Source organism: Amia ocellicauda, chromosome 15 (assembly GCF_036373705.1).
Source record: "Amia ocellicauda isolate fAmiCal2 chromosome 15, fAmiCal2.hap1, whole genome shotgun sequence".
Taxonomy (NCBI): domain Eukaryota; kingdom Metazoa; phylum Chordata; class Actinopteri; order Amiiformes; family Amiidae; genus Amia; species Amia ocellicauda.
This window is the reverse complement of record NC_089864.1, coordinates 30,945,845-30,973,827: the sequence shown is the minus strand read 5'-3', so window position 1 is coordinate 30,973,827 and position 27,983 is coordinate 30,945,845. Positions and strand designations below refer to the sequence as shown.

The following is a 27,983-nucleotide window of genomic DNA, read 5'->3' as shown; positions in this document are numbered from 1 at the left end:
GTAGTAGTGTGAAAGCCGAGATGAACCAAGGCACCAACGGACTTCCATGGCGCGGATGGAACAAAACAGTGTGGCTAATTTAAATAAAATTAAAATAGCACAACAACATACAACTGTTGCAAATTGGTAGGTGGAAGGTACTATTTGTACTACCAGCCAGCCGAAAAATGCAATTTCTGTTTTTTATTCACAAACACAGAAGCTCTCACCTGTCTTGATGAACCAAGGCGAGAAGATGTCTTTGGGCAGACATCACCTTTTATAAAAACAGGAAGTGGTAGGGTCCTGTTTGAGTGATGGGCACAAGGCCCAATGGCAGCTTTAATAGACAAATGTCTTCTATACGTTCCAGCAATGCGTGCTGAAAACCCCTAACCCCTTTGGCAGTGCTTATAAATCGAAAGATTTACCCATTTACAATGATTACTTGTGCTTCAACTGAAACACAGGGAATCGACTGCTTCAACACACACACACTGAAAAGAGGCTGAAAAAAAGTAAGCCTATAAGAAATTCATACCATTTGTGCAGTGACATTAATTATTTGATGACAGGAAAATAATGTGCTGTGCTTTCCACGACATTATAAGAGAGACAGCATGCCCTTTTTACAGCCTTGGCAGTTCATTTCATTGGCAGTTGTAAAGCTCTTGAGACCTCCCATGCCAATGAAAAAGGCAGTCTGTATTGTACCGTATGGATTACAAGCAATCTCGAGAGGTTACTCATAAATAAAAGTCTGACCTCTGATCTTTTAGGGCAAAATAAATAGGAAGCCTTTCAATCTTCCTTTCCTGGAAGTTGCACTACAATATTCTTTGGGACTTGGTAATGCTCCAGGTTTCTTTTGGCAACTGTTACGTTCATAATATTCCTCTTAAACATATATTTTATTATACAAGAGCAGTGTAAATATACTGGGAAACTTCTCCAAAGGAAACTAATTTTTTATGTTTTATTTGATGTAGCAAAGCTGGTTTACCACACAGAAGTGATCACAAGCAGTCACCTACCCTTACGTCAGTAATACAAGATACACTTGGCTGTTATGTATCTGAAAAATTACACTCACAAAAAGGTACAACTGGTTAATTTTCTTCTTTTGTTCCTGATATAAATGAAAAAATAGAATTTTGTGGTCTGGAACGGGTACTCTATATTGTTTATTACTGCCAGGAATCAATTGGCTGAATGAGAGCTATTTCTGTGTGGGTGCAGCTAGAGTTTCCAGTTTCACAAGAGACCAAAACCAGTTCTATTGTGAGACTGTCTGCGTGTGAATGCTTTCCTTGTGTCTGGCTCTTTGCAAGGCACCGTCAATGCCACGACAGACTGTGACCAAACTAAATAATTACTTCATATACACAAAAGGGAAAAGCTTGCACTGAGCTGAGTGCATCTCCCTAAGTTGGATGTGAGTTTCCTGTAAGTCTATGAAAAGCCCTAACACTCTTTAGAATGAAGCAGTAAAGCATGAATCTGAATACAGCCCTGAATCTGAACAACTAAAGCATGACTCTGATGAACTGGGTGTGCAATTGAAAAATATAATTATGTCAGACCACAGATGGCCTGAGTCAGTGAAGGGCCTTCTTGATAAGTCATTGGTCTTTCATTTCTGTCCCCACTCATTTACCAGAAACAGACTTTTTACGTCATTCAGAAACCCACTAGCCTCACCCACAAGCATCCAGGAGTTACTTCTAAATGATGCTCTTCTAAACTTCTACCTCCAATTAACAAAGAGCAATTCAAAACCCTTTTAAAAGACCATAAGCAGAATATGAGTCATCATTAACATTAGGTACAGACTATTTATGCACATTTTGTCTTTTAAAAAGGGCACAGCGAATGGTGGCTGTCAACAAAAATACTTCACGAGGAACATTCTACCCTTTAGATGGGTCACTTAAAAACAACTAACAGAAAAGCTCATTAGTTTGGTGATGTGAGGTTGTGGCTTGTTATCCCTGCTGCTGCTGTCAACAACTGGGAAAAGCAACCCTTCTTTGTTGTGATATGATGTTCCACAGTGGCATGAAGAATTATCTTGCTACCACATTCAACATCAGCTAACACTTAAGAAAACAGTTACTGCTGCATTACAACTTACTATTATCACTTTTACAGTTTATAATTCATAATTTGTTAAGCAGAATCCTTGTAGTTCCGTTTTAAAAACAAAACCTCCTTTGTTGACCCTTTGCAACATTTATTTACACATACAGAGCACTGACATGGCATAAGACCACAAACAGGCAAATGTTTGTGTTATATTGTTCCAGACCTTCTGGAGGATCTGTTGATTTGAATAGTGCATTTCGACTTCAGCCAATATCCTATTTAAAGCATCTAGAATTGAACTGTATGTTCTCGAACCTTACTGCCAGAGTTATAGTAATCCTACTTCACTATGTTATATATTTATATAAACATGCAAACACGAAAACAAAAGGCTATTGTCATGGTAGGAGGATGTTAAATGTGTAATTTAACATCTGCTAAATGTTCATTTTATTTCAACATAAAGAACCACAAACGTCCGCCAGAATTTACTAGCTGAGTGATTCATCCTCTGGACTTCAGCAGCAATCTTTTCTTCATTTGTGGTTTGAGTTCACTGCCGTGTTTCAGCAGGAACCCAAACCACAAAGCTGTGAGAAAAAGGATCTAATCTTTGTGTTTTGGTCCAGTAGTACTTCAAACAGCAGGGTTTGCTTTGCTTTGAACTTCTTAATCCATTGCTCTGCTCTGTCCTTATTTCCTCATTCAAAACTGACAGCAGGAATCATGCTGAGGCAATTCTCATGCCATGTTGCAGGCAGAGTACCATACTGGCCAGCACTGTTTCTTTCCGCTTTGCTAACAGGATTTGAAGAAATCAGACATGTCAATTGACAGAAACGTCTTGGACTAAGACTCTTTCAATACCAGACTTCAGAATCATGTGGAAATTACAACACTTTGTATTTGCCCTCAGCCAATTAAAAATACAACCATACTTAAACATAACCTGACTCTAAAAGTGTAAAACCAAAAGGTGCCAATATATTATTAATTGTTTAATCTTCAGATTTAAACCAATACAGACAATCACCTTACTTTTTAACTAAGTAGGGTAAGGTATTGATTTTGCACTAGTTAAATATCGACAGCAGGGAGTCCACAGCTGGTGTACCTGCAGTATTAGCAGCATCTGAATGATGGAGGGTGGTACTCTGGCTCGCGGCCGAGAGATGGCATCTTCCAGCTTGATATTGAGGGTGATGATGTTTCTGAAGTGCAGCAGAGCTAACTGTCGAACTGACGGCTCCTTGCCCTGTGTAACACAACAAATCGGTTCAGTTCATTTACAAAAATAAGTCATAACAGATAGTGAAATACCAATGTTGGACTGTTGTTAAACAAATTCCTCAGCAGCATAGAGGCCAAAAAATGAATTACATTTACTACTTATTATTTTACCCATATTGTTTTACATGTTATAGCATTTGAAATGAAAATATGTATTTCTGTATGTAATATATGTATGTAATATTTGTATTTGTATTATCAAAATAAATGACTAATTTATACAGTGTACACAGTATACTCTTTTATACACTATATGTAGGCTACACAGTGAATATAAATACACATTTGTTACCCAGAGATCACAATATGATTTATTTTCTCAGGATTTCTAAACATTTTCTTGGGACCACAAGATCATTTATGTCAGAATTTTGAGATTTCAAAACCATTATAAAAATAAAATTAATTCATTTTTCCCAAAATCCAAATTTATTTTGTGATCAAAACAGAACAAATGAGCTTTTCCAATCAGACAATTGAAAATGCAAACCAGGAATTACCTGCACAGGATAGAAAATAGCCTGCAGCATTGAGAGGACATCACAGAAGAAGAAGTCCCAGGTCTCAGCCAAAGAGTCCAGTAATTTCTGGCCTATGGAAAGTTTAACCAGGCAAATAACTACATAAAACATCAATAAAAACAATAATATCATAATGGCTTCTTGGTCATGTATTACATGGGTGTCAGAACCTCTTCAATATCTCCATCCACATTTATTAATTATAGGTCTTGCTGAAACCTATAATTTGTATCATAATAAAAATATCTGCTATACGAGCTTTTGCTTAATAGTTCTGACTAAAAAAGCAGATTTGCAGAATCATTACTGAGTTTATTCAGAATGATTACTAATAATAATATTACACCTCCTTATGTAGAGGACATACTGACGTCCTCAGTGAACTCAATGTGAGTCAGGGATGACACTATGTGAAAAAACTACCAGATAACATAAGAACATAAGAAGAACATAAGAAAGTTTACTAAGGAGAGGAGGCCATTTGACCCATTGTGCTTGTTTGGTGTCCATTAATAACTAAGTGATCCAAACCTATCCAGTCTATTTTTAAATGTTCCCAAATTTTCAGCTTCAACCACATCGCTGGGGAGTTTGTTACAAATTGTGACAACTCTCTGTGTGAAGAAGTGTCTCCTGTTTTCCGTCTTGAATGCCTTGAAGCCCAATTTCAATTTGTGTCGCCGGGTGCGTGTGTCCCTGCTGATCTGGAAAAGCTCCTCTGGTTTGATGTGGTCGATACCTTTCATGATTTTGAAGACTTGAATCAAGTCCCCACGTAGTCTCCTCTGTTCCAGTGTGAAAAGGTTCAGTTCCCTCAGTCTCTCCGAGTAGGACATTCCCTTCAAACCTGCAATAAGTCTGGTTGCTCTCCTCTGAACTGCCTCTAGAGCAGCGATATCTTTCTTGAAGTGTGATGCCCAGAACTGTACACAGTATTCCAGAGGCCTAACTAGTGCATTGTACAGTCTTAACATTACTTCCCTTGTTCTAAATTCTACACTTTTGACAATATACCCTAACATTCTGTTTGCCTTTTTTATTGCTTCCCCACATTGTTTGGATGGCAAAAGTGAGGAGTCCACGTAGACTCCTAGGTCTTTCTCATGCGTTACTCCATCTAGTTCTATTCCTCCCATATTGCAATTATAGTGGACATTTTTGTTACTTACATGTAATACCTTGCACTTTTCCACATTGAATTTCATCTGCCAGGTGTCGGCCCACAGCTGAATATTATCTAAGTCCCTTTGAATAACCTGTGCTGCCGAGATTGTATCTGCTGAGCCACCTATTTTAGTATCATCTGCAAATTTGACAAGTTTGCTAACTATCCCAAAGTCCAGATCATCAATATAGATTAGAAAAAGCAAAGACCCTAGTACTGATCCCTGTGGAACTCAAGTAGTATATTCTTAAAATATAACCATCCATTCTCAACTGAATCTGTATCCAGTGCGCTCCAGTCTAACTCTTCTAAGTGCTGCCTCATACATTCAAGGTTTGCTTTTCTAAAATTGTAGACCATTATTTTAGACTTGGTCCTTATTTTTTGAAAGAATGCCTCAAAGCTAACCATATTGTGATCACAGTTTGCCATTGGTTCTCTGTCTAGTGTCCCTCTGACTCTATCTTGGTCATTTGAAAAGATCAAGTCAATGCATGCGCTCTCTCTGGTTGGTTCCCTGACAAATTGAGTTAGAAAGCAGTTATTTACCATTGCAAGCATTTCTGTTTCTGCTCCTGTAGTCCAAACTGGGCTTTCCCAGTCTATGGGATTTGCATTTGTCCAGTTCTACAGGTTGGATGTGATGGGCCCAGTCCCTTCCATTGGCAACCTGTTGTTGGCTTCAGTCTACCCCCAGTAGCCTGCAGGCTCTGGCTACTGGTCTCTAGAGCAGTGGACTGCTGCTGCTGTCCTCAGAAGGGCACTCAAGGTGCTCGTGCCACGCTGTATACAGAGTTTGTTTATCCCAACACGGAAGAACTGACATTGCCCTGCATTAGCTGTGCTAATCTGCAGGTCTCAAACTGCTCCTGTGTTACACGAGATGTATATATTTAATTTGTTATGACATTATAGAGCTGGTTTGGCCTCGCTACTAGCTGTGCTAATGGAGCAAGTGGCATGTTGCGCATAGGGGGCATGATCTCCTTCCTGCCCCCCGTGATATATATATATATATATATATATATATAGCACAGTGGAGCTGGCTGCTCTGTACTGTTCAGTTGAGTGAGATTGTTCCTGTGCTGCGCATAGGTGGCATGAATGTTTCCTGCTGCCCAAGTTGTATGTACTGTTGTGCTCAGCTGTGGCTACTCCAGTGTCTGACTAGCCAGTTGTATATTAAGTTGAATTACAGTGGGTCTGTGGCCCCGCTCCTGTGGGATCAGAGGTCCACTGCCACAATGTAGTGCAGGTGGTGCAAGAGTTGCTCTGCTTGCCCTGCGCTGTCTATGATACAAGTAGATCTGTGGACTAGTTCCTAACTGTGATAGTAGAGCTAGTAGGGCCTTTGCTACTGTGTAAGCGGAGGACGTAAGAGTTGACCTCTGTAGCCCCGCTTTGTATATGCTGGTTGTAGACAGTTCCCAGTAAGAGTGTGACTGAGGTGCTCACTCCTGGGCAGCCCAGGTGTGGCCCCAAGGGTCCCCTGAGGCTTCTGTCTGTAGTTGTTGCCGAGGCTCCATAACGGTACGCCTTGGGGCAGGCTCCCTAATCAGTGCTTTTGTTATATAGTAAACCCTCCCCCTTGGGCAGTGCTTCCGCCTTGAAAGATAATGATAGGTTGCAAATGCAACCTTGGTTATCTGAAAAAGGAAGCACTGCCCAAGGGTTGCAAGGTCGCTCGGGAGTTCAAGCAAAAGAGGAAGTTCCTGTGCAGACATCACCTCTTTTAAAAACAGGATGTAGGAAGGGACCTGTTTTGAGTGACAGGCACAGGGGCCAATGGCAGCTTCAATAGAGAGATGTTTCGATTGGGTTCCAACGGAAGTGCGCTGAAACTCCTCTCCCTTGGGCAGTGCTTCCTTTTTCAGATAACCGGGTTTGCATTCTCAACCTATCGTTTTAAAACAACAACAGTTCCAATACCAAATATTCATATCAGGGTGAAACAAACCCTTTGCCCTTTCTTTATTTTTCACAACATGATATGTTGCTCTCTTTCACCAATGAAACAAGGTGAGGATTACTAGCTTTTGCTTAGTTTTATCGACATACTTTTTATCGCACACGCTACTCCACTGCTCCGCTCCCTCCACTGGCTCCCAATAGCGGCACGCATTCAGTTCAAGACTTTGACCCTCACCTACCGCTGTCTTGACCACACTGCACCAAGCTACCTTCAGTCACTCGTCTCTCCATACATCCCCTCCAGACCACTGCGTTCCTCCAGTGCCAGAAGGCTAACTCTTACAGCACTTGTAATATTAATCCTCTATCCCTGCTAGACAGCACTTCAGCTTTATTATGCTCCTCGCATTCTTGATTGTTTTCCTCCTTGCTCCCTTTCCTGTAGCCCTCGTCTGTAACCCTACATCTTAACAGCACTTAGCTTTCACTGTCCAGGATGTAGGAAGTCTCTTACTGTACTTGTGTAAATTGTAAATTGGAATTTGTAAAATGTATTATCTTGAATTGCTATGTTTGATCTAAGTTGAATTTGCAATGATTGATGCCTTGTACTTCTGTATTTTTTGCACTTTGTTTGCACTTATTTTGTAAGTCGCCCTGGATAAGGGCGACTGCCAAGAAATAAAAAAATAAATAATAATAATAATAATATAGTGTTCCGGCACCTGAGATATTGAGCATCACATACTTTCAGTTGCTGTTTTCTTGTTTTGTGTGTACACACCTTTGCACCTACCTTCATAGAATCTTATTTTGTCCCTTAGTATAACCATGCCTTTTGTCAGCAACTGGTTCTGAAAAGAATGTTAAAAGAGACAAAAGGGAACTTATTTTTGCAGGAAGAAAGACGTAATTTATTCTGAATTGTACTGCAGCTGGGTGCTTTACAAACATTTGCAAGTTCGGTTGCTCAACACAAGTGTATCTCTATACTGCATCTTCAATTTAATGCTGGCACTGAAATGTTTGTATGTTGACTTTATCATTACTGTAGATGCTATCAGTTTGTTTCTGTGTTTTTTATTGTATTTTATTTAAGCTTACAGTTTCTGCTCTATTCAAAAAGTTTGATTGCCATAATGTCGTTAATGACAATTTGGTCTTACTTGGAGGTATTCTGTAAAAAATGATCCCAGTTCCGTCTTCAAGAGTCGCCTGCAAAACAATGCAAGTACATTCACATTAAAAGATATATAAAAGCTATCATAAGCACCATTCACACTGAAATGCGGCAATGTTTGCCTGCTTTTTTCCTGTTCACCCCAATCACACTGGCTTTGTATGCCGGAAAATTGCCGGCAAAGGATCCATTCACCCAGAAAACTTGCCGGCAAGAGCGCTGGCCATGGGAACGAGATGCTACAGAAGCATGTGGATTCGAGAGAGGAGACAACGGACCCATATGCTGCACGTGTTTGTACAAGTTCGATAATTTTCCCATTTTGCCAGTTTCCTTCATTGGTTCTATCCATGGCGCCAGTTCGGTTCGGACTCACTAGCAAAAACTAGTCAGGAGGGAAAGGCAAACATTATGTCAATCTAGGTGCGATTTCCAACTATGCCCGGTTCATCAGGTTGTATGGTTGTGTGTTTTCGTGGTGTGGTAACTGGATCAGCGATCACAGAGCATTTGAACCAGTGAACCCAGTATGAGATTCAGCTCTCGGTTCATGGTCGCGTAACGAGAGGCATTTTGTGGGGTCTTGACACTCTGCAGCAAAGTTACATCAACTAAAATAAATGAGAATAAAGTATGACATTACATTGTGTGCATATCTATATCTCCCAAAAGGCTGGGTTTACAGATCTGCAATTTATTGATTGCTCAAAACAACTTATTTTATTTTTCATTTCTTAACGTTTTTTTGTTTTTTTTTTGCCTAGGGCAGCACGTCCAGGGCCGGCCCTGGTAACATCAGTAATCTGACAACAATTGGATATTGGGTTATATTCATCAAGGGTGTTACAAAAGGTATTTCTCATTTTTTTCTAAATGGAATATAATGAAAATTATTGGATGCGTTCATGATACAGGCAAACGTTACAGATTTTGAAAATGAATTGCTTTGCTGGTCAGATCTGCGCACATTCTGCACAATGTGAACGCACTGTCAAATGTGTTTGGACTACTGAATGTAGTTACTTTATTGCCATCATATGTATTTGTTATTGTACGCATTATGCTGCCATTTCTTATGCACTAATAATGTAAAATGTATATATGTTTTATTAATACAAAATGAACCAAGCTCATTTGATTACTGCAATATGAACACAAGTGATCCGAGTCCTGAGAAAACAGTGAACCACGAAAACGAACCTGAATTGTTTCCAAACAACCTGACCACGTTTGTACATAAGACAATTATGTGTGGCAATAATTAGCATTACATACGCCAACCTGTTGGTTGATCAATAACACTCAGAATTGCTGCGACTATATTATATTCAACCTCCGCCATTTCTAACAACCCGGTCCGTTTCTCATTACGGTCACAAGTTCTTGTTCAAAGGTGGCTTAAGTTGTGTAATATTTGCTTGTAACAGTGGAGTTACTCCCACCACACTTGGTAGAGCAAATTGCCAGTCAGTTCGAGTCCAATTGAGAGCTGACCACATGATGCTGCATACAACAAAGTCATTAATTTGTTGTGTATCTTCACCCTCACTGAGGTTTTACTTCAGTACAGAAGTAGAATGTTTTAACCCATATTTGGCATATCTGTGGGATGTGCTGGACAAACAAGTCTGATCCATGGAGGCCCCACCTCGCAACTTACAGGACTTAAAGGATCTGCTGCTAACGTCTTGGTGCCAGATACTACAGTACACCTTCAGAGGTCTAGTGGAGTCCATGCCTCGACAGGTCAGGGCTGTTTTGGCAGCAAAAGGGGGACCTACACAATATTAGGCAGGTGGTCATAATGTTATGGCTGATCGGTGTATATATATTTCTGTCAAACTATTACATTCAATTTCAATTGTATTGTTTGTTTTTAAGACATATATAAGCAGCATTATTATATTTTTCATATGTTGCCATCTAAATTTGACAAACTTATATACTATATACTATATAATATTTACTATATTATATTAATTACATTGATCAGATTATAAGAAATATGTCAGATTATAAGAAATGACTTATCTATGGACCCAGTGAAGTTTTTAATTACAACATAAAAACGGGAATTGATTGTATATTTTAAGGAACTAAATTCCTCTCATTCTTCTGAGTTGCAATTATGAAAGCCTAATATAAGCCTTTTCAAAGTTGACTTCCTTAGTCTCTACCACAAAACAAAATCTATTGTCATCACCACCACTCTACTCCCCCACCCTCTTCCCTGATAGAAAGAATGGAGTATAAATTATATAAAAAGTATGAATAATTTATAATTTGAGAAAAGCTGGGATGTCTGTTTAGCTCCATTGGCCTGATTAAAGAGAGAGAGAGAGAAGGATAAGATTGAGACAGCTAATTTTCCAGCCTTGATGAACATAACTAGGAAAAAATTGGGATCACAGAGATAAGTTCCATCTAGTGCAGTTCACTTTGGTTTTCAATAATACTGAATAGAGATATGAGCATTTTCAATTTGCTTGGCGCTTAACAATATGAGTGAGTATAGTAAATAAACTATTTTAAACAGTATTTAAATAGTGAATGTTCACAGTAGTCAGGGTAATACGTTTCTGTTTAACATTTTTCTCACCTCATGTTAATCAGAACCAAAGTACAACCGATATACAACCTCACAAAATGTTGCCATATTAAATGTATTATCTGGGCAGGTACTTATTCAATAAATGCATTTTCACCCAGTATTCCATTAGAGACCAATATATGTGTGTCTGCATGTACATACACACATATAAATACACAAGAACACACACACACACACTCACACACACATATATACACACATACAGTTGCATGCAAAAGTTTGGGCACCCCTGACCAAATTACAGGTTTTGCTGATTTTGTTGAAGTGAAAAGAAGTTAACACAACCTCTGCAGTGAACAAATTTAAACTTGACATATTTCTGCAAACTATGCCACTATTTCATTTCATGCTGAATTTAACAAATTGAAAAAATAAAACAGTCAATGTGGCATGTGCTATAGTTTGGACACCCTATCAGTCAGTACTTAGTAACTATCACTTGGACAGAAATTGCAGCTTCCAAATGTTTCTTGTGGACAGCTAAGTCTATTTATTCTTGCTTTAGGATTTTTTTCCCACACTTCCTTGCAGAACACTTGTAGTCCAGAAATATTCTTATTCTATTCTTGCATTCACTGCATGTTTGAGATCTATCTACAGATTTTCAAAAATATTCAAGTCGGTGGACTGTGAAGGCCATTCCAAAACCTTAATCTTATGTTTCTCTTATCTTCAGTATAATCCTAAATCACATCTCTTTACATTACAATCATAGATCATTCTAATATTCTCACGAATCTCTGTATGGATCACTTTGATGTGTAGATTGCTTTTCATAGTGATGTTGTTATCCTTTTAGTATTCAAATATTGTGCATATGTAAAAAAACTGTATGTTAGTGTTTGTTAAATCATGTATGTCACCTTGGATAAAAGTTAAATAACAATAATAATAATAATCATAATCTGAGGTAGAACTTGGCTGCCCTGCAGCAGGAGCGTTGATGTTACAGATATCTGTTAGTATGGCAAACAGCTGTCAAAAGAGTGCTGTTTGTTCAACTTTAAAAAAGCTACAGTAAGCCCTCTATAATAACACCTTACACTGGCCAGCGTATTATGTTTATCGCCTACAAGCATGGTTTTACAGCAAGATTATAAAACAATACAACGCATTGTTTTGCCTTAATCTCACACTGACAGACGCTTCTTCTTTATGTGCTTATGAGTTTATTTATTAGTTTTCTCCAGCCTGCCTGCCTCAATCTCAATGATATGAACTTTAAATACTCTCTGGGTCTTCAAACAAAAGCTGCCACTATGATTTTCTGCTCACAACGAAAGACAGAAAACATGTCAATCTGCATGCATTACAGAGTTTGTTTGTACAGGTAGTTCCTGAGGAAATCAAAGCACTGTGAAAACTGTGAAAAAAGATTTTTTATAAGTATGTCAGCATATTTAGAAAATGTATGTGCTGCTGGATATGACTGCATATGTTAGATATGAGCTACCTTTCTTAAAGATCTCAGGCCATACAAGTTCAAAAACTTAATCACTGCAAATACTACTTTGACAATATTGGCACTACTACTACTTATAATAATAATAATTATATATATATATATATATATATATATATATATATATATATATATATATACAGTGAGGGAAAGAAGTATTTGATCCCCTGCTGATTTTGTACGTTTGCCCACTGACAAAGAAATGATCAGTCTATAATTTTAATGGTAGGTGTATTTTAACAGTGAGAGACAGAATAACAACAAAAAAATCCAGAAAAACGCATTTCAAAAAAGTTATACATTGATTTGCATGTTAATGAGGGAAATAAGTATTTGATCCCCTATCAATCAGCAAGATTTCTGGCTCCCAGGTGTCTTTTATACAGGTAACGAGCTGAGATTAGGAGCACTCTCTTAGATTGTAGACCTACACAAGGCTGGAATGGGGTTGGTGCGATTATTCGCAAATGGAAGAAACACAAAATAACTGTCAGTCTCCCTCGGTCTGGGGCTCCATGCAAGATCTCACCTCGTGGAGTTTCAATGATCATGAGAATGGTGAGGAATCAGCCCAGAACTACACAGGAGGATCTTGTTAATGATCTCAAGGCAGCTGGGACCATAGTCACCAAGAAAACAATTGGTAACACACTACGCCATGAAGGACTGAAATCCTGCAGCACCCGCAAGGTCCCCCTGCTCAAGAAAGCACATGTACAGGCCCGTCTGAAGTTTGCCAGTGAACATCTGAATGATTCAGAGGAGAACTGGGTGAAAGTGTTGTGGTCAGATGAGACCAAAATCGAGCTCTTTGGCATCAACTCAACTCGCCGTGTTTGGAGGAGGAGGAATGACCCCAAGAACACCATCCCCACCGTCAAACATGGAGGTGGAAACATTATGCTTTGGGGGTGTTTTTCTGCTAAGGGGACAGGACAACTGCACCGCATCAAAGGGACAATGGACGGGGCCATGTACCATCACATCTTGGGTGAGAACCTCCTTCCCTCAGCCAGGGCATTGAAAATAGGTCGTGGATGGGTATTCCAGCATGACAATGACCCAAAACACACAGCCAAGGCAACAAAGGAGTGGCTCAAGAAGAAGCACATTAAGGTCCTGGAATGGTCTCCAGGCCTTAATCCCATAGAAAATCTGTGGAGGGAGCTGAAGGTTCGAGTTGCCAAACGTCAGCCTCGAAACCTTAATGACTTGGAGAGGATCTGCAAACAGGAGTGGGACAAAATCCCACCTGAGATGTGAGCAAACCTGGTGGCCAACTACAAGGAACGTCTGACTTCTGTGATTGCCAACAAGGGTTTTGCCACCAAGTACTAAGTCGAAAGGGTCAAATACTTATTTCCCTCATTAACATGCAAATCAATTCATAACTTTTTTGAAATGCGTTTTTCTGGATTTTTGTGTTGTTATTCTGTCTCTCACTGTTAAAATACACCTACCATTAAAATTGATTGACTGATCATTTCTTTGTCAGTGGGCAAACGTACAAAATCAGCAGGGGATCAAATACTTTTTTCCCTCACTGTATATATATATATATATATATATATATATATATATATATATATTAATAGAAACATCATACAAAAACATTATTTCTGTAAGTCTATTGCAAGAGCTGTTAAGTCCTTAAATTCCCTGCACCAAATAGCAGCAGTGTAATTTTGTCCCAAAAAATAAAATGGTTTGCAATGATTCAAATAAATATAATATGGACCAGAAAATTGAAAATGACAAAATACAGAACACTTTTGTCTGGAATAAAGGTTGTTAATGTTTTGTTTGTTTTTTGTTTGTTAGTTTAACACATCCCCTCGTGTCCATTCAACCTGAGCTCTGTATTAGATGATTCAATTAATCATTCATTTAATTATAGCAATTAATCCCTTTTAACACACTTAACCCAGCAATAATTAATGAAACTTACTGGACTGTCAACTTGCTGTAGAATTCTGCGTACTGAAGTACTGTCACTAAAACACTTCTAAGATTGCATTAAGTGTAAAAGTTTCCATTGACAACAATACTACATATGTTCATGTGGTTTTACAAGAGGGAGTGTGGGGCATATTAACAGTTTATTATGGTTATTCACTGAATGTGCCTTAATTTATCTGCATTTACAAGTCTATAATTACAAATGGGAATTAATGTATTCATTTAAATAATTATTTAAAAAGATACACACTAAAAAAAGCAAAACAAAAGGACCTTATTCTGAATTTGTATGCAGGGCACAAATTATTTTCAAAATCTGAATTTGAGTGGGGTTTGCAACCAACTGTTATCTGTAATTGGTGCTAGATCCTTACTGTGCAGATTTGCAAAAAAACATGGATTGCAAAGTAGATAAGACAGTATTGCTCACATGGCAAGAATTACTTCAGGTAAAAATAGAATTTATCAGTTGGTTTTGCAAAGGTAACACTTGTTATTGTGGTGAGTAGCCACATGACATTTGAACAACCATTGCATTTCAAGAATCACCAGGGCGTTTAATTTAAAGAGACACTCTTGCGCTCCAAAAATACTTGATGGCTTGCAACTGTGGTGTGCATCACACATACGTAATACATGTATAAGATGTCTAATTTGAATTGATTTTAGTGTTTCTGTATGTTAATGGGGTCTCTACATGCTCCTCTGGGAAACCAAAAGTTTATGTATATTGGTATAATTGTCCTATTTGTTTCAGTTAAAAAACATTTAAAGTTTGGTAACTAATGTTGAACATTTCATGTCAACTTCAGTATTAAATTGAAAGATGGAAAAAGGATACAATATCCTACCTATGGAATTTAAACACTATTTAAATGAGCATTGTTCCTGTGAATTACCTTTTCAGCCATTGACAGTGACAATACTAGTTTGTAAAATGTAGATTTTGTCATTGTCCCCTAATCTGCTGCAGGTCGTGCAGATGTTTTACAGGCCTGGTGGTGCTATCCCACTTCCCCTTCTGCTGTGCTGTGGTTGTTGTTGTTTTTTTCCAGTCTGAAAAACGGCTCCACGAGTTTGAAGACGAACTCACCAAGGCAGAACACTCTGATTATCAGAGAAAAGATCAGTAAAGTTCTTTTCTATCTTCTATTAAGGTCATTGTAAAAGTGAAGTTTGAACAAAAATTTAAAAAGGAACTAAAAAAATAACTTACTAGCAGGTAGAGATACCTTAAAAAAATTACTCACAGGAGCAAAAAGCCTTGAAATGTTTTTTTTTTTTAATCTTTAAACACAACTGAGTGCGTGTGTGCGTTTCCTTGTAAATTATCAGAGGGTATACTCTATAAATGTACATTTATCTGAACAGATACCTCTCCTTTTTCAAAAAAAACAATGAGTAATCTTTCTACAAATGTCACAGTACCTAAAATACAACAAGCTGAAACCTTTGTTTTCCATTCCAGCCTGTTCCATTCCATTGTATTGATATTCATGACCAAAATGATAACATGATTATTTACGCAGTATTGTTACGCAGTAATTATACATTGATTGCAATGTTTGACAGTGTCATATTTCATATTTTAGTATGTGATACAGTTAATAAAAAATATAAAAAATAATTTGAGAAAGTAAAGATCAAAATGCTCTGATAAACAGCATACTTTATGACAAATATGCCATAAAATGGGAAAATGTAAATATTGTTGCCCAAATAATTCAACTAAATATCAGTAAAGTGCCTCCATATCACTTCTACTACTGTATAATGATAAGTGCCAATTGTAAGCAAAACTCTGCTGTTTTCTACATTGTTTTCCAATTAAAGTTACTATTATACATATTAAATGTATTATCTCAGTAACATATTGCAACAAAATCCATACATATCTTGTAAACTGATGAACACATGATGAGACCAGAGAAAACAAAAATGTTCTTTCAGGAAAAGTTTACTTTACTTGGTTTGCTTTTCTGATCTAATTTTCAAATTGTATTGAGGAAGAGTATTATATTGCAATTGATGTGAAAACAAATATGGGAAAGATACTGTACCATGAAAATACATGACATATCTTTACAAGCAGAAACTCGTGGCCATTTTAATAGCTATGACATCATATGTATGTATGTGTGTGTATGGGTGGGGGGGTAGAGATTGTGATAATAACAGCAGACCAGTTTTCTAAGCCTTGATATGTTTAGTTTTAAAGGTGAAGGAAGAAAAGCATAAATACATATAACATCTTATCTCCTTTTCCACACACACACATATATATTTTAGTCTACAAGTTCTCCTCTAGTGAACCATAAGGAAAGGCAGACAGCTCCTCCATCACTCAGAGCTGGCAGTGATCCATATTCTTCTGCTTCACTAGAGGATAACTCATAAAACTAAAGAAAATGGACAAGGCACCCCAAATAACACTGGCAATCCTGTAGCTCTCTCTCTCTCTCTCTCTCTCTCTCTCTCTCTCCCTCCCTTCCTCTATACACATATACAAGTTAAATTAAATCTTCAAAATCCAATTAATCTAATTTGATCAATTAGTGGAATAGCTTAAAACAGTAGAAATGGTCATACAAATCTTCAGTTTGATAGATCACTAATACACTAAAAATATTCTATCTTAATTGGGCCTGTAACCTTACGTCAGCCTCTAATGGAACTCTCTGGGTAAAATAGTGTAATGATTCTCCAAGATTCACAAGGCTTTTGCTTTTCAGCTCTGAGAAAAAGACTGCACACAAAAAAAGCTTTTTCTTCAGATAAATATTTGCATTTAAAAGAAACAAACAGTCCCTATATACTGGGTTAGTGTTGCCTGAATGTTTTCATTCCCATATACTTTCGTTCTAAGCATATCTTGTATGAAGTATTGAAATGGGCTTGTATGATGCATGCAAATCAAGGGAAAGTTCTAATTTTATAAGTGGTAGCATACTGAAATGTATTATTGTACATTTGTGTTGTAACTTTCATATATCAAATTCACAAAATCTTCCATTTCCACTTAGAAACACCCCCTTTAAACAAGTAAAAAAAATATGCATGATTTTGTTCATGCTGGTGTTTTTTGACTTCCCTTTTAAATACTTCCTTTACATCTATATAATGTTCCTTTTTACATGAAGCACTGCATTGTAACCTCACAATTACAACAATGCTGCACATGAACACTTGCTCACCTCACCCCCTCGTTCAAGGAATAAAGCTCATTGTCTGCAAGCCCCTTCTTCTGGAAAACTGCAATCACTGCATTGTGGATGCTGAAAAATAGGACAGAGACCACTCTTACTCACCCAGAGAGAACCTAGCCGCTCACCCAATAATTAACCTAACACCAGTCTATTTAAGATTTAAATAGCAGGGCTTCCTGAAATACATAAAGTATAATGCAGCATCAAATTAACTGAATTAGTTTTATATTAATGTGAAGTTTCAGAAACATAAGTGATGCAAATGGAGAGCTAACACATACCAAATAGTGTGTGCAGGAATACACTTAGTATTGCCCTGAGTACTTGAAAATACTCAAAACATTAACTGTCTGCTTAACTCTATATCCCTGATTACTCCTATCATTCAGAAATAGCAAATAACTAGATTGATGTATTCAACCATTTTACGTATGTAATGTGATTTGCCAGTCCTGTCTGAGTAAAATACCCCTAATTAGTGGTAAATACTAGAACAGTGTTGTAGTAAGGGACCTGAAACAAAGCAGGAGTAAACTGTGACAAGATAATTAAGTTGTGTTTAGTTGTGATGACAGCATATTGGAGGGATCTAAGTCAGGCCACAAGTCTTAAATGTGGCACATGTTTAATTGTTAAGGATTGCTTTAGCTTTCTGTCACATAAATGAAAAGGACAGTATGGCAAGCCATTTAAACATTTAATAGTCAAATTAGTGATATCAAAAATTCAATTTTTGAAATCAAAAATAGAATTGCTGATATCAAAAATTGAATTGTTGATATTAAAAAATGCATGATTATTGATATCAGGAGAATCATCTCCTCATAAGAGATACCTGAATATTTCCAAATTAACATATTTAAATAAAGCTATCTTTCACTTTAACCTGTTGTGTCAACAAAATACACTGCAGAAAAATATACTGAATATTTTTTTTTTTCAAGAGTTTCAAGATGCAGTGGCACTGTCTGTAAGTATTTCATGAAGAACATATGATTTAAAGACAGGTCTTTCTCTAAAAAGCCTCACTTCCCTTGTGACAATGTTTATTAAAGGTCTGTATTATATTATTATCCTTGGTGTGTCTCTTTAAATCATGATGTTTAGCTGATACACTTAACAATAATGGGCACACAGTCTTAATGAACTGATGTATGAATACCATAGGAATAACACATGAATACCTTATGCACTTTATCTGAGTTCTGCTGTTAAACACATGGATAACGGTTAGAGTCAAAGTTAGGGTAGGAGTTAAAGGCTAGGTTTGGGGTTAGGGCTTATATATGTGATGAGCATCAGCACTCAGTGGAAGTGCATAAGGCATAATCCATTAACAATTGGTGTCCATTATTATAAAGTGTTACAATTAAGCTTGTTCATTTAAGTGAATACTTAGTAGTATTTAGTTTTACTAATTTAGTAATTAGTTATTAGTTTTGTCTATGATAATTAAAACAAGTGACCCCTTTATTACTGATGGATTGTGGCTAAACACCTTTTCTCTGAAGACCCATGGGCTAACTTATTTGTGGAAAAAGCAAACTATTAACACAACTAAGCGATTGATATGTTAAAGATCTATCTAGCTGGAGTTAAAGGGGAACTAGCACAGTCCCTAAAATGACTGGTTAATATGTACTCATGTGTTAGTAGGAGTGAATTAGTAAAGTATCCGTAATTTTTCCAGTTCCATCCTAATCCCCCTTTAAATTATTTTGCAGTTGTTATAATTTCTGTTTTCTAATCCTGTCAAATCTTTATATATCCTCCAAACAAGAGTAGAACCTCATTTTATGAGCAAACCTTGACAATTTACAATAACCCAAAGCATATTGTTTAAATTATTTGAAAGTGGCAATTTCCTTAAGGGACATATTTACAACTAAGGGGCCTCTTTCACACACACACATGCACACCTACATGAAAAGAAAACTCTTTGATGTTCTCTTGATGTACATTATGAGAAAGATTCCACTGTGTGAATTTGGAGGTCCATCTCATCATTTTATCAAATAACCTTGCAGGGTCCAAATTTATATTTAGCTGTTCAGTCCAGTCTTCTGGAAACTTCTAGTGTAATGGCAATCTAAAACAATGACCCTTTCCTAACTGTAGCTAATGTGAGCACATAGGAAGATTAAAAGAACAAGTGAGAAATGCAAAAGGTAGAAAAAAATCCAGAACTTACCTGTTCCATGTAGCGTTGGCCCCTGCCCGTCTCTGCTGGGTCCCCCTCTCATCTAGCGCTGCCTTCTCACTCTTGCCCAGTTCGCTAAGGCTCGGGGAACTCATTAACTTCAACCTATGGAGAGTCCTCATGGTAAAAAAGAAAAAATGCACTCTCACAAACTAGTCTGCAGCCTACAGCAGGAAAAATAAAAAGCTAAAGTCAATATGGTTCAAACTTATGGTTCAGAAAATAAAGCACTTCTCTCCTAATCTAAAGACATTGTGCTCTGTGGCATCATTTCCCGGTGGTTAATGTTTCACCAGTTCTTAAGAAAGCAATGGTTTCCTACTGTTGCTGCATTCCTTCAGCTCCAGAGGCTGTGCACAAAAAATGTGTCACCAAATCAGCCCAGCAAAGCTTTCCTGGAATGAAGTAGCGTCTCAGACCCCAAGGCACACACACACACACACACACACACACACACACACACAAACACACACAGTCATAGGCAGACACGCACTTACAAAACCATTGCTTTAGCCACACACAAAAAAGAGTCTGCATTCCATGGGAGATGCAGGTAACAAGACTGCCCCTTGATATGTACCTGAGGTGACACCGAAGTGAGACAGTCATTGGGATATCGGTACAGTGATGCATCAAAGAGAGGCTTAAAAGTATGTAATTGAAAAAGAAAAAAAAAAGAAAAGTCACAACCACAATTTCCTGTAAATTCTTCTTAAACCTAACTGCTGTTTAGGACAGCAATTTGTGATGAGCAGATGTTTTTATAATTTAAAGTGAAAACAGAATGCAGCTCTTATGAGTGAATTTGTAATCAATTAGGTGATATATTCTGATTTAAATAAGATTAAACAAAAAGTCTTACAAAAAGAACTCTCAGGATTTCAGAAAGTAGTATAGATGCACAATTTAGGTCCGAGTCCAAACATAAGATTCAGTAAGGTCTGAATCATTCTTTTAAATTTTTTAAGATTGCTTGACATGAAAAGTATAAACTAAAGTGCTGCTGTCTGCTGGCAAATGCAGAGAAAATGATAATTAAATGCAAAGTAGGAAGATTAAAACATTGGCAGAGTTTGAGGATTTGAATGTATTTTTTGGAAATTAGGCAGGTGTAAATGGCTTAAGCTGAACAAATCAAACTCAAGCCTAACAATACAATAAAATAACTTTTTTTGGTAAAATTTCTCTAGAGACACTTTTGTTTTGAATAAAGGGTTTTATATACACTTAGTACTGCTGTTTATTTTAATTCTGGTCTAAAAAAAATTTAAGGAAGGAGGTTGAGGTTTTCCTGGAAAATAACTATATTATGTGGTTCAAGGGGCTTTGTAAACACATGATTACAAAATGATAGGCCTTTTTTGTTTTAGATGATGTGTTACTTTTAGCTGTTTTCAAAATTAAGAGAAATGTACAATGCGATATTTATGGAGTATTAAATATGTGTAAGGTTCTGAGTTACACCTTTCTGTAAACCTGCTTATTTATTTCACCAGCCTTGGCTTTCAACTGTATGAGTTTCAGTCCCTGTCCTTAAACACTTCACCAGCTCTTGAACTGCAGGCCCCATGTGAATAAAACCAACTAAGAAAAAACAAATTAAATACCATGTGCCAATCAAAGGACTTGTTTGATTCACAAGGTTCAGAAGACCTGCATGACACACTTTTCACTGGGGAAAACACCTAGAACTAAAGAGATTCAGAAGTCAAGATTCAGAAGATTCAAGAACACAGAGGGGTACTGTAGTTCAATGTGCTTTCTCTTCTATCACATAGGTGGAAGGGTTAAAAGCAAAGCAGTCTAAAAATTCTCAGTGAAACCCACACACTTCTTTTAGCACCCATCTAAGACATGCCTCAATGCTAGCCAACATCAAGTGATTACTGAGCAGAAAACAAAGAAGGTCTTCAGAGCAAACAAGGATACATTTTAAAGGTGGAAAGCAGATTTTTATCAAAACACAAACAAGCAGATTGTCTTTTAGGGATATTAAATGGACTAATGGCTTGGGGAACATACCAGGCAAGAAACACAAGCCGACTTTCATAACATAAAAGAATGTATTACTCAACAAAGCATTTATTTAGATTAGTGTGACTCATTTAGTTTACATGCACACACACAGAGCCACACATACTCATATACACAAACACACACAATATTTAAAAATATTGTTTTCATATATTTTTTTTAATTAAGTGTTTTACTTTTCCCTCACATGAGCTTCTTTTCCATATAACGGATGCTGTTTTTAAAAAAAAGTTTCAATTGTATTGACTATCTTTAGGAATAATTTTAAAACGAAATATCAGAATTCATATATTTATCTAAATTCATTGACTTGGGGGTGGATTAAATCAAAACTTTGACCAACCCGCTAATAGCAAACTACAAACCTGTACATCAGAGCGGTTTACCATTCATGATTAGAAGAAAGTGGCATCAAAACTCTATGCTCTTTCAGTGCTATGAGCCATGTTTTAGTGCAAATCTAAGGGTTCAAAACATAAGGCTTCACTGAAAGCTTGCCTCTACCTTTAAAGATACTTCTATCATGGGCTATACTAGCCATATCATATATTTAAGAACCACATTATGTACTGGTAGTCCACAATGCCTCACCTACTGAAAAGCAGAATGCACAGAGCAAAGAGGAATCCAGACATTATCTACATGCTGTATAGAAAACACAAGGACAATAGGTGCATTTTAGCAGTAGATGGAGCTGTCAAGCAAATTCATATTTCCTTCAAATAAGTAGGTAACCAGTAAAGCAGCATCAGTGGCAGATACTTTATGTCATTGGCTACTTGAATATATGATGTTCCACTTGCAGAGCCGCAGACTCAGCTAAAATATCAAATTCCCTAATAATAACCTGAAATTACAAAGCAAGATACAGTTCCCCCTAGATATAATACAATAAAACTATTGCAGTAAAATGTATTGTTGTATTTCTATCTTAAAACAGTTAGAGACTGTGCTTTAGCACTAGCACAGAGGATACTACGTGGGGACTTGATTTAAGTCTTCAAAATCATGAAAGGCATCAACCACATCAAACCAGAGGACTTTTTCCAGATCAGCAGGGACAAACAGACCCGGGGACACAAATGGAAATTAGGCTACAAGGCATTCAAGACAGAAAACGGGAGACACTTCTTCACACAGAGAGTTCTCACAATATGGAACAAACTACCCAACGATGTGGTTGAAGCTAAAAATTTGAGAACCTTTAAAAACAGACTGGATAGTATGCTTGGATCACTTAGTCATTAATGGACACCAAAGGAGCAATATGGGTCGAATGGCCTCCTCTCACTTGTAAATTTTCTTATGTTTCTATTCCTTATATTTGTAACGCTGCGGCTGGCAGAGCAAGCAGGAACAGGACGAAGACGAATGGGAACCCAGGTGCAATTTTAATGGAGAATATAATCAGGACAGGACAGGACAGGACAGGACAGGACAAACACTTAAACACTAACCAACTAACAAACAACCGATACCTAATAAAGGCCTGGAGAACAAGAGGGCTATAAATACAAAGGCTAGGGGAACAAGAAAACAAGACAATAAAACATGAACCAATAACAAGACTGAACTAATAACAAGATAACCAAATGAACCAATGAGAAAACAGAACTCATAACAAGACTAAGGAACACAAACCAATGAGAACTGAACACATGGAAACATTTCACATGGACAAGAGGGTCACAAGACAGGAACAAGGAACTTAGACTTAGAAATATAAAACATAAACAAAAGCACATGACAACATGACAATATTATCCAAAATAAAATGTTTTTTATTATTGTTCCCCTCTTTTCATCTTTATATTAGCTTTTATTTTACGGTTGTCAGGAAATTAAATATCTGACCTTTATCTACTTCACTCTAGAATATGTACATGCAAATGAAACATTTTTCTTTCCATGATGACACAACTAATGACTAATCTCTGTTAACATATTTTTACTACATAACCTAATCACAGACTCTAACTGCATGCCACCTGTGATGGGCACTGCAAGAAAAAAGTGGGAACTAGAAAAGTAATTGTACCTGCAGAATAATGCTCACTTGGCAACATTACATTAATTGCACCATTGGATAGGGACAGGGATGCTGGAAGCAGACTACCCAGCCATGTTGTGAATATCATTGGTATCTGACAAGACACAGCGGAAGGAGTTTCTGGGATTCATTAGATACTAGCATCTTAAAAAGCAAGATGGGCTGAATAACCTCCCCATTTGTAATGGGTTATGCCCCACTCCAGGCCACCAATGCCACATTCTGTGAAGGTCACTCAGACACGTAATAACCAAGACCCACCCCGTGTCAGAATCAGGCTCAGAGAAGGGATGCCTGATCAAATTAGCCATTTAAAGCAGTATTCATGAATTCCAGTAGGTTTTATGAGTCTTTTAAATTGATCACCCACATTAGGTATTTATTTGATACAGTTAAGTTGATTAATTTAGTAGACTGTAAACAAGAAGCACTCTGGCACTAAAGAGCTGAATTTGTAGAATCTTGATTAATAGCAATAATTACAGTTGGGGCAAAATTGTTCATTTTAGTCAATACGATCAAATCTGATTTGTCATGATTTATTGTATCCAAAAATGTTGCCGATGCAATGCAGCATCCCTGTTAACATGCAACAGGAATATGGGCTCTCAAAATGTCAGGCCAACATTTGATGGATGGAATAACTGTACTAGTCTCTCACCTCCTAAGTGGATGGTCATTTCCTTCCATGTCAAAGTTGAGGGGCAGTGCAGGGATGACTGCAATGCTGATAGTACCTGCTCTGTGGACGGATAGAGGTTTTTGTTTCCAATGATATCCATCCAGCATCTTGCACAAGGAAAAAAAACAAGAACATAACAGGTATAGTTCAGAATATATCAGTGTGTAACAGCCTCAATTCGTTTTTCGTGATTACTGGTGCTATGCATGAAACACGCCATGCTTCTTTCAATGTTCAAGGCTTATCAGAGAATATCCTGAGGCAGCCAATGCTTGGAATCTTAGGTTAGTTGGATTTTAAAATGATTGCACCTGAAGCTAAAACAGGGAGACTTCCCCTGTACTATAGCTTTAAGGACAGAAGGGTGAACAAATTATTTGACCAGACTGTTACACAGAAAAGGAAATTAATGAGCACAACATTCATTCAAAAAGATATTAGCTGCTGGTAAAAAAAGGAGAAAACATGGAATAAAAACGTAAAAATAAATCCTCAGGTACCACAGCAAAAATAGAAATTGACTCTGAAAAACACTATCTTTGATATGTTATGTTATATCGTATCAATGATTCAACTATGCTAATGAAACCAAATGTAAAATGTAAGTACCCTTTTGTTCTGTAAGTGCCACGATAGAAAACAACACTTACAAAGTTCATTTTTCTGAACAGATTGTTCATGCCACTTAGTTCAGTTTTAGAAAGAAAAAAAATCTTCTGGTTATCTTGGGATCAAACTCCATCAATTAAACAAACCAAACCAGTTCAGCTGAACAATATTTAAGGACAGCATTCCAGGAGACTTCCTTTGCAACTCTGTTTCCTTATTTCTGGTGTTGGACTAATATGTCTAATGTGGCAACTCAGCACATTTCCCAATAAAATATTTGAATTAAATTACTGGAGCGCACTGAGACGTTTGATCCAATTTCACAAAAGCCCTTGAGTTTCCTGGGTGGCTAAGAATTCCTCTGTATAAAATAGCATGGCACCTATTGCACTCGAGGAATTACCTACTGAGCTGAGACTAGTCTAGGTCTATATGGGGAGGGGGGAGTGGGGCAGCAGAGCAGAGCAGAAATTTGTATAAAAGCTGAAAGCTGGAGGCACTGGGTTAGGGACTTTTTTTGTTGAACACTATCTCTGCAAATAAAGTGTATCAATGTCATATTATAATTTAAATTCTCAACTGCAAAAATTATAGAGACTTGGGCTGGGTTGAGAATCTTATCAGTATTGAGCATGGTTATTTTAATTCCAGTCTTTGATTGTGAAAGAGGGTTTGAAGTGTTAATCTGTCTGTTTGTTAAAGTGTCTTGTGGTAGAGTAAGGAACTTGACTTACAAAGATAGAAAATACCAGATAGATACATAGACAGATAGATAGATAATGTAAACTAGTAAACTATACTAAGGAAATCTTGCTCTTGGTTTACTCCAATACAAATCATATCATAATTGAAATATGTTTTACTCTGTCCATTTTCCAATTACCCTAATTTTGTTCAAAGATGTATGTAAACTAATAATCACAAAAATATTGTGTTGTTGTTCTTGTTGACTTTTGCAAAATATTGTAAATTCCTGTTACCCCAACATATTCTTTCATATATACGTGTATACCACTTTTCAGTAGGAATTTCTACTACTATTTCTACTGCTACTACTATTAGTAGTAGTAGTAGTAGTAGTAGTAGTAGTAGTAGTAGTAGTAGTAGTAGTAGTATTTGTTGTTGTTGTTGTTGTTGTTTTACCATTATGTTTAATGCAATATTATTATGAAAAAAATCCCAAATGTGCATCTGCATAACAATAGATACCTCAACTGGGTGCACAGGTGTCAGGAAAACACGTTCACCTGCGTTTAACCGCAAGTCACTTAAATCCGGCACAAACTCGAACAACTCTCATAACTAGGACGTACTTTATACGTGCTGGTACACCACTAATTCAACCATGTTACCGGTAAAGCATGTAATGAAGCAAGCTTGTGTAATACAATAGCACTGCCATGTGAATAGGTTATAACATACACACACACACATATAGTAATATATATAGTAATAATAGTCTACGTAATGCGTACGTTTTTCATTTCAAGGGAACACACATTTGAAAATATCGTATGTATTGCATTTGTGCATATATATATATATATATATATATATGTGTGTGTGTGTGTGTGTGTGTGTGTGTGTGTGTGTGTGTATGTTATAACCTATTCACATGGCAGTGCTATTGTATTACACAAGCTTGCTTGGTGTCCTAACGTAGGCAATGTAAACGATCTCTATTACCCTGTATAATGGAGAACAGGGTCGTGAAGACGAGAGACCCAGTTTCCAGTCAGACACAAAATAAATATGGACCCCCCCCATCCCCAGTCTCCAGTTTCTGTAATCTTTGAAATGTATATTGATTAAGGTTTCCTTTACATTGCATTGATCGAAATCAATGTTTCTACCATAATGTGTTTTTATCACATAATTCCGTGTCCACTCTGCACGTGACATATCACTTGGTCCATACTGTACAAGATGGGCATTTTGTTTTCCTTCCTGTCGTTTAAAAAGAAAAGAAAAAATCACAAAGAAACGGGCCTTATGGGACCTGCTACAGTATAAAATCGGTATCTGTCCCTTTAAAGCAGCAGACGTTTTCCTATTCTCATGCAACACAAGCCTGCACATAAGACATGGGTCTGTGTGTAGCCTACTTCGTGTTAGCTGCTATGTCTGGAAATAATAATTTAAATAAAGCGAAGCAACAAGTACATAAGAACACATATGTTTCTGCAATAAATACTTATAAGTTATCAACCTATTTCCTGAAGACAATTTAAATGAGAAGCTACTCACCGTTTGGTTTTCTTTATCAGAGCGTCTGCAAAAAATCACAGGGATGGATATCAATAACCCTCATTAGATCCCCCAACTGGATGTAAGAGACATATCAAACAATTATTTATATATATGCCACAATGAGTTGATGTCCCACGGTCTCCCGAGTTATTTCAACTCAGTCATCAATGCTTTTCGGTCGCATGATGTCCAGGTAGTGCTGCTATTGTGTGTTTTATTTTATTCCGGTTTTGTTTCTCCTCCTAGTATTCTCCTCGACTTGCCAGACAGACCCTGTCTCCGTCTGCATGGGTGTTGAGAGTGTGTGTGTGTGTCTGTGCTGTACTCTGTCTGTAGGTACTGTGGAGCTGCACAATGTACAGCATTGCCGCCGATCGAGATGGGAGATCTGCCAAAAGAGCAGACTTCAAGGCTGCAGCAACGCCTTTCGAGAAAATCTGCAAGTGTTTCACTCATGAAGAAACAGGAACCTGGTCTGAAAAAGAAGAAGCGAAATAATTTATCGCAGGACTTCGATCATTCGCACTAAATTGTAACAATTAATGATTAACAAGAGAGAGTAAAATGATTTCATTGTCTCGATCAACAAATTTCTGGACCCGATTTCAATTATTATTATTATTTTAAACAAGACATGGCAAAGGTTTTTAAACGAGGTAATGAAATTCTCAATTACAATGTTTGTGGAGCTGTGATTTCTGTTGTATCATTCTCGTGATTCATCTTGACACCCTGAACTTCCATCACTTGCCGATTCACTTTAAGTAACATTTTAGTTGCATTACATGT

The 27,983-nt window shown here is 37.2% G+C and overlaps 1 protein-coding gene across 2 annotated transcripts in view; it reads right to left on the bottom strand.

The window, feature by feature from the left end:
* The window catches only part of prr5a (proline rich 5a (renal)), a 43,895-nt gene extending 16,248 nt beyond the window's left edge, over positions 1 to 27,647 (bottom strand). Inside the window, exons 1-8 of one of the 2 annotated variants that reach the window (XM_066724698.1) lie at positions 27,192 to 27,647; positions 24,315 to 24,442; positions 19,561 to 19,686; positions 17,358 to 17,438; positions 8,118 to 8,166; positions 7,748 to 7,805; positions 3,855 to 3,946; positions 3,179 to 3,319 (exon numbers count right to left, since the gene is read on the bottom strand). In XM_066724698.1, coding sequence (XP_066580795.1) covers positions 3,179 to 3,319; positions 3,855 to 3,946; positions 7,748 to 7,805; positions 8,118 to 8,166; positions 17,358 to 17,438; positions 19,561 to 19,686; positions 24,315 to 24,442 — 675 coding nt within the window. In that variant the 5' untranslated portion in view covers positions 27,192 to 27,647. The remainder of the gene's footprint in view (positions 1 to 3,178; positions 3,320 to 3,854; positions 3,947 to 7,747; positions 7,806 to 8,117; positions 8,167 to 17,357; positions 17,439 to 19,560; positions 19,687 to 24,314; positions 24,443 to 27,191) is intronic. The other variant, XM_066724699.1, reaches the window with a different exon arrangement.
* Between the last annotated feature and the right edge of the window lie 336 nt (positions 27,648 to 27,983).